Source organism: Merops nubicus, unplaced genomic scaffold (assembly GCF_000691845.1).
Source record: "Merops nubicus isolate BGI_N331 unplaced genomic scaffold, ASM69184v1 scaffold5374, whole genome shotgun sequence".
NCBI classification, from domain to species: Eukaryota; Metazoa; Chordata; class Aves; order Coraciiformes; family Meropidae; genus Merops; species Merops nubicus.
Window position 1 is genome coordinate 275,315 of NW_008603672.1, and position 13,615 is coordinate 288,929.

At 35.9% G+C, this 13,615-nt stretch overlaps 1 protein-coding gene across 1 annotated transcript in view; it reads left to right on the top strand.

Moving 5' to 3' along the window:
* LOC103771459 (voltage-dependent calcium channel subunit alpha-2/delta-3) overlaps nucleotides 1-11,617 on the top strand; it is a gene marked incomplete at its 3' end in the record, with an annotated part of 286,197 nt that extends 274,580 nt beyond the window's left edge. Inside the window, exons 12-13 of the mRNA XM_008938755.1 lie at nucleotides 4,624-4,702; nucleotides 11,484-11,617. Coding sequence (XP_008937003.1) covers nucleotides 4,624-4,702; nucleotides 11,484-11,617 — 213 coding nt within the window. The remainder of the gene's footprint in view (nucleotides 1-4,623; nucleotides 4,703-11,483) is intronic.
* Between the last annotated feature and the right edge of the window lie 1,998 nt (nucleotides 11,618-13,615).

Here is a 13,615-nt window from a genome sequence, read left to right on the forward strand (position 1 = left end):
AACTTTGAATTTATTCAGTCTGCCTTGACTAAAATGTTCTTTTCATATGGATTTGAAAGAGTTTTTAGGGCCCTAATATTAAATGTTGTTTAATAAGATACAGATATAGGTTTATCAGAGTACGTGTATGTATATAATATATATACTTATTACAGCTTGTGGTTTCCATTGTGCTATTTTCTTTAAGGTCCAATACAAACCACAGAATGAGACACACTTTATATTTCCCCATCTATTATAATTTATACAGATTTTAATCATATGCCTCAGTACTATATATATTTATCAGTAGACTATGCTGCCATATCTGGATTGTTTGAATAAAATAGACATTTCATGAAACAATTTTGCAGAGCAAAACTGCTCTGACATGCTTTTCAGTTACTTCAATACACAAAGAAGAAAATTTGGTGGTCACTATTCAGTTTTTACCTAACGTTTATCTGACATGGTATCTGAGACTATGGATGGATACTGAATCTGGTACCTAGTGTTTAGTGGCAGCTGTGACACTGTCCTGTTTTGCAGCATGCATAGCCTATCGCTGCATAGGTCTTGTCCATGTGGAGAAGCTGAATTAATTTGAACTTATCGTAGTAAATTAATGTTGTACTTCTGTGATAGTGACTTAGTTATATTTTTATATAGCTGTAGAAAACAGGTATATGACCACAGTAACTTTGTCCCTATTTATTGTTATTATAGCATGGTGGTACCAGCACCTCTAGAATTATTACATAAAACAACTGTCCAGAAGAGTAAAACTAGTATAAAAGATACATAGATCTGTTTCTTTTGAAAAACGGTGTTTAAAATGTAGACTTACTCAGGCAAGTTTCAGTTCTAATAAATTATTACTTAAGCCATTGCTGTGATCTCTGAAAGCAGAAAATAATATGGCAAACATTTTTTTTTTTGTAGAGTTACTTCTACAGTGAATGGTTTGACACTCGTGAATGTTTCCCACTGCAAGCTCGCAGTAGCTAAAGTTTACACTGCTTGGTTCAGTGAACTGATCAAATGAAACTTTCAGAAACAGAAGTATAATCAGAACTGTTTGCCATCAGAGCTCATTTTGAGGATTTTTCTCACTATTCTGAATGGAGTATTAAGCAATATTCATAATACCTATTAATGTGTCTTTAAGATCAATGTAAAAGAAAAACTTTAATTTATCAGTGGCATTATTTTTAACTGAAATATTTTCCTGGGATCTTACATTATTTTCTGATGAAACTCCTATGAATAATAAGTTATTTTATTATGTAATAAGCATTACAGAAATGGTATTTTGAAATTACCTTATTTTACAGAAGATTTTATACTTTATGTTAACACTGGTAAGCATCATTTATATAACATGCACACTGAAAAGTGCATAGGGAAAAATACACAACTCGTTGGGATAGGGAAGGAAAACAGCAAATAAACTGATCACTCATTTTCAGTGCTAGCTCTCTACTTTTTATAGCCTATATTTTTATTTTTATTTTTTCAAGTAATGCCAAACACTTAGCATTATTTTTATGGTGCTTAAAATATTTCCCAACAAAACTGCATGTACCAGGTAAACTATATATATAAAATGGTCTTAGGAAAAAATCATTACAATTCTTGCAACAGTATGACAGAGGCAGCCCACTTCTCATGATGATCTATGATACCGATTTGTTCAAATTTTTGTAGGTTTAATGCAGTTAGTTTGCTGCCCATGTCTGGCATAATACTTACTGCTCATCCTTTCAGATAAGGTTGGTCCCCTTTTATTAGGAACACTGTGTAGTTTGATTCTTTATAGATTAAAGCAGATCATTAAATATAAATCTCTCAGAGGTACTCAGTCTCATCACAGGCTATACTCAAGCATCATTTTCAGGAAGATAAACTGCGACAGTGATTTATGCTGCATTTTGAGGGTATAAATCTCACTGTGCCCTTTCATGAGTGTTTAGAGAATAAGATTTTCTTAATGCTTTTCATACACATCAACAAGGCATGGAAGTACCATTCGTTAATGCTGTGCTCTTTAGTCTTGAAGTAGGATTGTGCATGCTGTTTGATCCAAATAGTTAACAACACTGTACAATCAGTGTGTATACTTTTAAAACAATACAAATCATGATCGAATTCTATGTCGAAGACTGGGAAAAGTTTTGTGATTGAAATCTGGTCTCTAGGCATGATAATAATGCAAAACATCATGTATGTCTAGAAACAGGATCTGGCTGTTAAGAAAATGGTCAAAAGGGCAGTGAGGAAATACAGTATCACAACTGACAGTAAAGATGGAATGTTTCAGAAACATTTTAAAACCTGTTCTGTGGAAAAAAAAAAGAACTATGAGAACTTAATATAAAATTGGTATATTCTACAAATAATATCTTTTGCCTCACTATGAGTGAGGAAAAAGTGCCAATTAAAAACAAATAATTTTATTTTCTTTTTTAATTGCAAATCAATTAAATTAGAGGGCTTCATAAGCTTCTCAAATCATGACATTTCCTTCTGTGTAATTTAAGCATGTCTATTTTGTGAGTATGAGACCCAATTAGCTATTGAATAAATTGTTCTGGAGCATATTTTGTTGTGTACAAAGTAACTTTTTAATGATGATAACAGAGTTTCTGTAAAAGTTTGGATAATGATGTTTCTATTAAGTATACTGTTAAAAAGATAAAAAGATGTGGTGGGATTTAGTTACAGTTTTTAGTGTTACAATATGGAGTTCATAATTTCCTTTCTTCTCATATATAATGCTAGCATCATGTTTGCAGCTACAAATTTCCAGAAAATTAGTCAAATTTTTAATCTCTTGTGTAAAATATTGCTGATTTCATAGAGTCATTCAGATTGGAAGGTCATCTTCTTCAGTGCCCTGCTCAGAGCAGGTGAAGTTAGATTGAGCTACTCAGGAACTTGTCTGGTCAGATTTTGCATATCTCCCAGGATGTAGGTTCTGTGGTGTTTCTGGGCAATGTTTTCTAGTATTTTATCACTCTCATGAGAAAAGCATTTTTCCTTGTACCAAATCAGAATTCTTTAGGATCATCTTCTGAACTCCCTTGCTGTGTTGTCCTCTTAGAGTCCACCTTCAAGAGTGTCTTTTGCAGTATGTTAGTGCCTGTCTTGTATGGGGGAACCCAAAACTGAGTTCAATACTTCAGATGTGTTCTTACAGTGCTATAGAAGGGAATAATCAACTTGTATTCATCTTGCTAATATGGTCTAGTATGCGCTTGTCCTCTTTCGCTTGGAAAAATCATTAAGGAATGAGAAAATGGTTGTGGAAGTTTAGGCACATGGAATGAGAGGCATAATCCTTGGCATGGCAAGGGCTACAGTGGGCAGAATATGGACTTTAGTTGTAGCTGTGAGGTGCTACTCCAAGTTCTTTTGGTGGGAGCTTAGTCGGCTCAAGTGGGGTTCACTAGGCTCCATTTTACACAGTTATACCAAATGGGAGATGAAGAAGTTATGGAACTTTGTAGGGTTTCTAGTTAGAATAGGTTTGGACCCAGGACAGTGATTTCTTTGCTCAGCAAACATGCAGGTGGTTACAGACCCAACCTGAATACTGGGGCTTTGAGTGCCATGCAAACTTGTATTATAAGGTAGAGGAAGCTCTGGACAAGATGCTCCAACACGCTCCTAATTCACTATTTATGTAGGTAAAACCTACTCAATTACCTTTGTTGGAATTTTCCATGTATAGAATAGGGTTGAGAGCAGAAGATCTGAGGTAGAAAATGCTGTCATCAGTTTACGGTGAGGACAAATTTGTAGCTGTTTTCAAGGCTTGTAAAATAACACAACCCTGAACCTTTCTCTGTTTTATAAGACAGAATGAAGAAAATCATATGGTAAAGAGAGAAATATTTCACTGGAAATCTCCCTTTGCTTTCTAAGTGGCAGCTCTCTGAAGCTGCTCAAAAGTGCAGTTTTGGATTTAATTATTACAGTGTGGAACTGTGGAGTCCAGCAGACAAGTGTTATAATTTAGTATCTATCAAGGCCTACCCTGCACCAAATGTTTTCAAAGTATGCCCTTCTTCTCTGCCAAGAAATCTTATCTGGGCATAATTTTAAGGAAAGATGCAATTTTCTAGGATTTCTGGACTGAAAGTCTTCACGTGTATGTCTGTGTTCATGCACATGCATAGACCAGTTGCACAGCTTTTTGCACAGATACTTCTTTCTGGGAAATTTGGCAACCCTGCATGTGATTCTGCCATCTATCACTTGATAGCACAAGTGCCACCTGTAGGCACCTCTCTCTAAGCTGAAAAAGATACTGTCATATGAACCTTGAAAATAAGTGCAGAAGAGATTTATCTAAAACCTACAGTTTTGCCTTGTACCCCAATGGTTTTAGTTTAACCATAGCTTTATTGAAAAGTCAGATACTAAAAGCATCCAAAGAGATCATCCATTCAGAACAAAAGCCACATTTTGTCATGAAGACATTACTGGCAGAGATTTTTTTTAACCTGCTGTGCTGTTTAACGAGTAATATTTTCTTAAAAAGGGTCTATCCATATGAATTACACCTCTGTATCTGAAATTCCACTGTATAAGTTTTAAATGAAGTATTAATTTATGTACTCTTTTGCATTCTGCTTTCAGGTTCGTATCTTTACCTATCTGATTGGAAGAGAAGCTGCTTTTGCTGATAACCTGAAGTGGATGGCCTGTGCTAACAAAGGTTAGTTAAACTTCAGCTGTGATAGCCTGGTTTCCAAAACCCTATTACTGAGCCTTCCTGCATATCTGACCCTTTTACAGATATGGTATCACTGACAACTAATCAGAGAGAATGGATTGCTCTTTTCCAGGAAGGGAAAAGACTCCTTTATCTTGTAGCATACAACTTAGAAAAGAAAACCAAACACTCAACACCAAATAAAAGAAAAAAAACTAAAACAAATGAATCCAAAATAATTTGAACTTTATATGTTTTTAAAATACATATGAAGCTTTTAAACTATATGATCTTAAATTTTTCTTCAGAGAACAGACTTCATTTTCAAAGCATTTGTTCTATTATATAGCTGTTATTAGTCAGTTAGCTTGGTTTCTAAGAGCAGTAGGTACAAGTCCTGTTGAGTTAGGCACAGTATGTAAAACACCAGACATCCTGTCCCTTGAGGAGCTGATGGTGTAATTGGAGAAAAACAGTTTTGTATTCTTTAAGGAAGGAGCATTGAAATATGTACAGTGATGCTACAGTCAAAGGATTGACTAATATAAGTAAGAATGACTCAGGGAAAGAAAAAAATACAAAACAAAACAACACAACACAACAAACCCATACTCTAATTAATCTTTATGCTTTCCTTTTCTATTCCTCTTGGGGAAAAAAAAAGTTATTTTTTTTCTGTGGTGCCACATTACATTATGATGAATTGCATCAGGTGCTATCCATTTAGTCATTATTTCTTTAACTACTGTTATGTCCAGTTGATGGAAATTACTCAGTTTGAAGTCTTGTCTTAATCAGCTAATATTACACCATAATTTAGTTTAAATAATAGTATAAAAATCCTTTGAAGCATCTTTTTTGAAGACAATTTAATCAACAAAATCTTTTAGCTTTTTAGCTCAGCTCTACAGATTCATAAAGATCTAAGTACGGCAACTCAGAAATTAGGACCAGGCAATACAGACTGCCTTAGTGTATCATCTGGTCCACGTCTTCCTTATTCCCAGAGGGGGAAAAGTGGTCACCTTTGTCATTCTTCAGAACTACTTTGTTCTTTTCAGAGTCATGTTACTTTGAGTCAGAAATTTACTCACATGAATCAACTAAACAGCTTAATGACTGTTCCTTCTATATTTTTTTTTCTCTCAGTTTAGGAGTTACAGTACCTGCCCTCTGATAGCTCACAATGCAAAAATCTACTTCTGATCAGTAAATAAATACTTATTTGTAGCTTTGAAAATCACAATTAGAAGCCACATAAGTCATTATGTCAGACAGTATGGATTGAAATGTTTTTTACATAGTTTTCAGCTACAACTCATCCACTTTCTTTTAGGGAAATGAAGGACTACAGCACAACAGATGAGTATAGTAAAGCTGGTCTAAAAACTGGCTGAATGGAGGCACTACAGTTTACTACTTGCATGGGTGGGCCAAAATATGTTGTTGTCACTGAGGGTCAATGACCCTAAAATCAATTTTCCTTGCAGTGATTTTCCCCTTGGAAGCACAACACAGATGAAGGCTGTTTGCAGGGTTTCCAGCTGACTGGACTGTGGACAGCAGTCCTTTCCTTCGAAATGGGTCACAGGGGAAATTCATACCACCTCGCAAAACTTCTTTAGCTTCTAGACTCCAGTGGTGAAACCTTGAAAAACCCCAAGCATGTTTTTTCTGTTGCAGTTTTATGTATAAGTAGGGCATACCTAGAGGGAGCTGGCTTAATGAAGCAAAACACCAAACCATTTTAAATACATTAGAACATTCAAGAACCTCAACGTCCCTTTAGAACGGTTTGTGAAATTTGCAGTGGTTTACTCTTCTGTATCATAAGCAAGCACACATAAAGGAAAAGCGTAAAGACTCAGTAAGATTCCAAAATGAACAAAGGTGAAGTTTCCTAGTGCTTAGTGGTTATGCGCCAGATTTTAAAGTAAGCAGGCACTACCTTTTCCTCAGCTGTCACTTCAAGCAGAAGGCTGTAAAAAGGAGGATGGGAATTAATGCATTACTTACTAACAAAACAGCCAAGATTAAATGTTTTCTTCAGTACAATTCTCTTTTGCATTAGTAATCTGACAGCCTCTGTTTTTTTTTTTTTTTTCCCTTTTAATTTTTATTGCTGATCATCACTGGTTGACATATTGTAAAATGGACAAAGGAGAGGATTCATCAATACAAAGGAGCAGAGGCTGAGAAAGCAATGTAGAGGAAAAAAGCTTTGGATATCGAAGGTCTGATAGCAGCTCTCTAACTGCCAGCAGAGGACAGATCAGCCCTGAGGCAAACTGTGCCCCAGCTGGAGCAGTTTATAGACTATTGTATTAGCAGAGGAGAGCTGCATACAGGAAGCCCCAGTCACATCCATTCCCATTATTAGCATGACCCCAGCACCTCGTGCACTGTGTGCTCTTGGGGGGGGTGGCAGGCAGCCAGTTACAGATACTGTTCACCTGCCTGAGAGGCCTCTTAGGTGGGGGGGCAAGGGAGTATTCTCCATGGGAGTTTTACAGCTGCAGTGAAACAATTCATTCCCCCCTTAGTCCCTACACAAAGAGGATTTTCAAATTCTGGTATTTTATTAGTTGCAAGAATATTGTATCTGTTTTGCACAGTGGCCAGAAAATGAAAAGTACTGCTCCATGTAAAAATACATTGGAGGCATTTAAGTTATGAGTCCAATGGTGGACATTTTAGAGTAAAGCAAGCTGTCCAAAAACATTGCAAGGACTGTGTGATACAGAAAGGCAGTCGACTTGCAGAGTCCAAGTGTCTGTCTTTAACTGCATTAATATACAGATCTCATGCCTGTCGTTACCAAATCTTGCCCATTTCCTTTATGATTTTTTTTCCTGATGGGGAGGAAAAAAAAGTAGCACTGACTGTAAGGGGCTCTAAGGTGCCATAATTCACATAGTGGGGAGCTGAGAAGCAGGTGTTAGAATGCAAAAAGTTAAGCACAGGTTTGCTGCTATTGCTTACATGCCCTCAGCAGCTGTGCTCAGGAACTTCAGAACATGTCTTTATCTGATGATTAAACCTTGTTATAAGAAGAGTAAGGTTTTTGAATCCATGGGGCACCTCTGATCTCTGGATAAGAGAGATAAATTTAGCAGTGTAGGAAGCTAATTCTTGTGAGGTTTGACATTTTTTATGCATGGTTCATTTTCACAGTATATATAGACTTTTTGATGATTCAGGTGATTAAGCAAAATGAATCTAATGCTGTCCCTAACTATACTAAAGTAACTTTTAGTAGAGTTTTCCCATTAGGAGAAGATTGAAAAATAAATCTTAGAACAAGCATTAAAAATATGGGAAATATATTTCACATAGGTTTTGCAATTCCTTTCACTTTGTTGTAAAGAAAGCTGAAACTTAAAGAAAACAAGTTCTTGTAGTAACAAAGTAAATAAATGAACCATAAATTCACAGAAGGTAGGTAACTGCTCATATGACATGAGTTACAGAACCTGTAAAATCACTGTCGATTTTCCTAATGTGAGCTACAAAAGCACAAGCCACATTCATAAGGAGATTAAAAAATCTTCAGTGCGAGAGAGGGACTATTCCCAGAAATTACAAATTAAACCCATCCCTGAGATCACATTATAAAAAAAACTAGAAAGAATCCATAGAGTTGTCTTATGACACCATCTTAATCTGAGTCTTGTCTTTTATATATTTTTAGCAGCAATTTTTGCATTTCACTAAACTCAGTTACTTGAAGCAAGATGATCAAAAGGAATAAGGTCTCTAACACACTTTTTCAACCTTTCATCTGTTGCAGCCTGAGACAGGAATAAATCCGTGAAACACAGATATGATTTAAAATGCACATTTTTCTCACACTAATCACTTTTTCTTCCACTTGCTACCTTTGACTTCTTCATCTGTCATACTCACTGGTTACAACATTATGTTACAACATTATCAGTGGTTTGTAATCTGTAGAAACCTGCATGGCACAACACTGAAGTGTTTCTGATTGAGTTCTGTTTTCTGTTTCTTTTTGAGTAATCCAGATTTTTTTTTTATTATTTTTTTTTATTTTATTTTTCACTTGAAAAACTGATGTAAAAACATTTCAGGAGGCAATTGGAATGCATTGTCATTTTACACCAAAAATAAAAAATACATCTTGGTCAAAAAAGACGTTTTTATCAGCTTAGGTACAATACCAATTTTTGAAGTAGTTAAATTCCTCTCCTCTGGCTTTTCAGGCATTATGTAATATGCTCATTTATATAGGAAAAGTTTAAATGCAGATGTTGTCCTGTTGTTCACTGTGCATTACTCAGTGCAAGCAGATCTCTGCTCCAACTGTAATTTTGCACACAGCTGTAAAAGAAGTGCAAGGACTAGCATGCCATGCATTGAAAAGTACACGAGTTAAACACAAGTAGTATTGGAGTGTTGATGTACATTGCCTAGAAAACACTGAAGCAAAACAGTGACTAAGTCTTCTCCTTAAGGACAACTGAAAGCTTGTCCATGGAGACAACTGAAAATATGTTTGCTAAAAAGAGAAAAGGAGTACGTGGAGATCCCCTGCTTTAAATCTCCTACAGAGAAATGAGCAGAGTTTGTGCTCTTTCCTTCGAATGTTGTGGTTCTAACTTACAACCATTATATTGTCCTGGTTTGGGGTAAACAGAAGGTGTAAAACCCATGGTGTTGTGCCAAACCACGGCACGACACTAGTCTTAAGATGGAGGAAGGAAGGAAAAAGGCTAATTATTCTATTTGTGCTTCTGTGTAATTTTTCTGAATTTCTGAGTAGCCTGTGCTTTTGAGTGTGTAACTTGAAACCTGCAAACAGTGCTGAATACGGACTCTGAATATCGACTGCCTTGTAAGTTTTCTGAAATAAAACGTACCAAAATTCAGGCACTCCGAACTCCTTAGAGAAATGTAGGTCATCACCTCTAAAATGAGTGGTCCACACAGTTCTTAAGTAATTTGAATCCTTGATTAGAAGTATTATAAACCATAGCATGTTTATATACATACATACGTGTGTATGTATATAATTTATGAGATTCTCTATGTGAGTAGCTCATATTGGCATCTTTTGACTACGTGTTGACATTTACAACAAATTAAAAGGACTGTATAGATTGAAGTGTCCCCTATTACTCACAGGAGGAAGAAACATACCTAGGGGACCCAAAATTGGAGCAGGTAGCATTTCAGAATGAGCAATGTACACCTTATGTTTTCCTCTAAGTGTTCTAAGCCAATAATTCATGAAAGTACACTATAATGTTTTTTTCACTGTGTACATATAATCCTGCTTTCTCAAGTAGCGTTTTCCTTACTAAACTTATAGCAGTCATTTTACTCTGTGGCTGAAAAAGCTTTCAGAACCTTAGACAAAGAAAAAGCCCAGTTTTGAAGAAAGACTTGAAGCTTGATGATATGTCATAGTCAGTTAATGTCCTCACATAACGCTAGACTTAACAGGAAAAAAAAATAAATCTGTAAATGGAAAATTGAATATTTGAATGGTATACTATATTATGAGTACTGTACTAGGAATATTTATTAGCATACGATAATCAAATTGGTTTTGAAAAAATAAACAAAATACTACCTCTGTGTTTTCTTAAGCTGAAAATATGCATTAAGTTACTGTTATGACTCATTTAATTTTACAGATATCTGCTAGACTATTTTTACACTGCATTTTAATTAATGCATAGATGAAGCGTATATAGAAACATCAATTCTTTAATTCATGAATTACTGGCAGTTGTATTGAATCAGGGATTTCTAACATTCAGACTGCAGAGCACCTTTGCAATCTTGCCAAAATTGGCCCTGTCTACAATAAACACAGCTCAAAAGTTCTTTGCAGCTGCCATGTTTTCTGCTGAAGCTTAATATTCCAGCTCCACAGAAACTGTGGTCTTGTCATAAGACTAAAATTGTACCAAAGTCTCTTTCATGAAGATTCCATATTGGTCTTTTCTCATTAAAGAAAAGGAAGGTATATGAAGGGGAAGTGACACATTTAAATAAGGCCTGATGAAATGATAGCCTTGAAATTTGTCAGTCCTTTGTCACCCTTGCATGATGTGGGCTCCAGAGGCCAAGTTTGTGATGTATAAAGATTTGGCATCTAAGCACTGAAAAGGAAGTGGTGACAGCTCAAAAAGCTGTGGCCTTTGCTGTTCTCAATGCTTTCAGGTTGTAGGAGATGTTTTAAAGGATTAACAAAGCTTTGATCACTAAGCCAAGCAATTCTGGTTGTAGTCTACATTTTCTGTGACTTGCCACTTATAAATAACGTATCGTTATTATCTAATGTACGGTCATATTCTAGAAGGATAAACATTTTAGATCATATGCAACTATTGTTTTGTTTGTAGTTCTAAACTGTAATGTTTCTTGAAACTAGACAGGCTGAATGAGACATTGTTTGGCAAAGGTAATTCCAGTTCTAATTTTTAAAGTATGCAATATTTAAAAATAACTCAGACTTCTTTACCATTAAACAACAAATGTTTTCTGGAAATTGAGAGTTCAGGACAGACAGTGCAGTGGTCCTTAGCAATACTGGGAACAGTCCTTCAAGATTGGCTAAAGGTTTTGTAGGCTGATGTTTTCACCAGTTATTACTTTTGGAGGCTGCTTCTTATGAAAACATTCCTTTCTTGTATTTCTTTGGAAATCTACAAGCAGAAACCATAACAGACATAAAATACATCCATACTCCTTGTTGTAATCTTCTTTACTTTCTTCTTTCTGGTTTATAACTTGGAATTGTGTGTTTTGACAGGGTTTTTTACTCAGATCTCTACCTTAGCTGATGTTCAAGAGAATGTCATGGAATATCTTCACGTTCTTAGCCGACCAAAGGTTATTGACCAAGAGCACGATGTAGTATGGACTGAAGCCTATATTGACAGCACTGTAAGTCTGAATTTTAAAGCACTTAATGTAGGCTTACGATATATAATGAGAAATTAGGAGCAAAACTGTTGTGGAAGAAACACTAATTGTGCATCTGATTTCTATTGCTGGAATGTACTAATTCAGTGTAAGAATCAGGAGTTGATATCTTTCTGTTTCAATTAAATAATTCAAGATTACTGAACTTTAGCAGATATTTATACATTGTAAATTACATATAAGACAATGAAACAAACACGAGTAACAGCATATGTGGAAAGCTGCTTGGTGGAAAAGGGCCTTGGGGGTTCTGGTCGACAGCTGGCTGACTGTGAGCTGGCAGTGTACCCAGGTGACCAAGAAGGCCAATGGCATTCTGGCTTGTATCAAAAACAGTGTGGCCAGCAGGACTAGGGAAGTCATCATCCCCCTGTACTTGGCACTGGTGAGGCTGTACCTTGAATACGGGGTTCAGTTTTTGGCCCCTCACTACAAGAAGGTCGTTGCTAAGGTGCTGGAGTATGTCTCAAGAAGGGCAGTGAAGCTGGTGAAGGATCTAGAGAACAAGTCACACGAGGAGCAGGTTGAGGGAACTGGGGTTGTTTAGTCTGGAGAAAAGCAGGCTCAGGGGAGACCTCCTCACTCTCTACAACTACCTGAAAGGAGGTTAGGGGTCAGTCTCTTCCCCCAGATAATGAGTGATAGGACAAGAAGAAAGAACCTCTAGTTGCACCTGGAGAGGTTTAGGTTGGATATTAAGAAAAATTTCTCCATTGAAAGGGTTATCAAGCGCTGGAGCAGGCTGCCCAGTCACCATCCCTGGAAGCATTTAAAAGACATGCAGATGTGGCACTTAGGGACATGATGTGGTGCTGATCTGGCAGTGCTGGGTTAATGGCTGGGCTTAAAGGTCTCTTCCAACGAAACTGACTCTGTGATTCTGTAATTATAAAATTTATGACCTCCAAATATACGTTTCTTTCATTAATAAAAAATGGGTGTTGAACAGAAGTGATTAGATGGGGTAACTGTTTTTCTAAATGTTTTTAAACATGTCAGTGAATATGTTAGTATAAAAGCATAGACTGACAAGAATTGTTTTATGTATATAAAGGTGGGTCAACATCTAGGGGACAACTATGATGTCTTGGGGAAGAATGATGAGAAGATTCTGCCTTTGAAGTGGATTAAGTGGGTGATATGTGAACAAAATTGTCATAAATGTCCAATTTTAATTTTACATCCTTGTGAAACATGAGTTGAAGCAGAACTTTCTGTCGTGCAGAGACAGAGCACGCCTATTTCTGTACCATTTTTAGGAAATCATTCTGTTTGCAGATAAAGGTCGTTTGTTTTCATGGGTTGGCCTAAAATAACTTTGTATCTATTTTGTTTTTCTTATTAATCCAATGAAAATACTTTGGTTTGTATATTATCCATAGAACAGGATTTTGTAGCAAATATCTTACTTTTAGTATGATAAAAGTATTCATTATATTGAATACTAGGCATTCAATATAATGAATAGTATTCAATATAATGAATAGAAGATCATAGATCTAGATGACTAGTGGCAAAGCTGTTTCATTCTTTCTGTTTTAAATATTTGCTTTCACGAAGATGGGACAAGGTGTGAGAATATCATCAGCTTACTTTTGATATTTGAGGGATTGACATTTGTTTTGCTTTGAGTCTGAAATGCATCTAGAATGTTGAATTTTAAATCAGTACAAATTTATTCTAGGGGGGAAGAAACACCCTGGGAATAGTTTTGCTTAATTTTCACATTTTCTTAGGTCTTTTCTATTCTTCAGTTGTGGCCATGGGCAAAGTAATATAAAAGAAACACTAAAACCGCAGTTATGAGAGAGAAACAAAATGTTGTTTGGAAATATTGCTTTGGAGGGAATTGATTTATCTCTGGCTTTTTTAAAAGAACATATTAATCCAGTCTCCTCTTTGTTCTCTTTCTTTTATTGAAACATAAGGATGAGATGAACAGAAACTACCTGTTGCTGC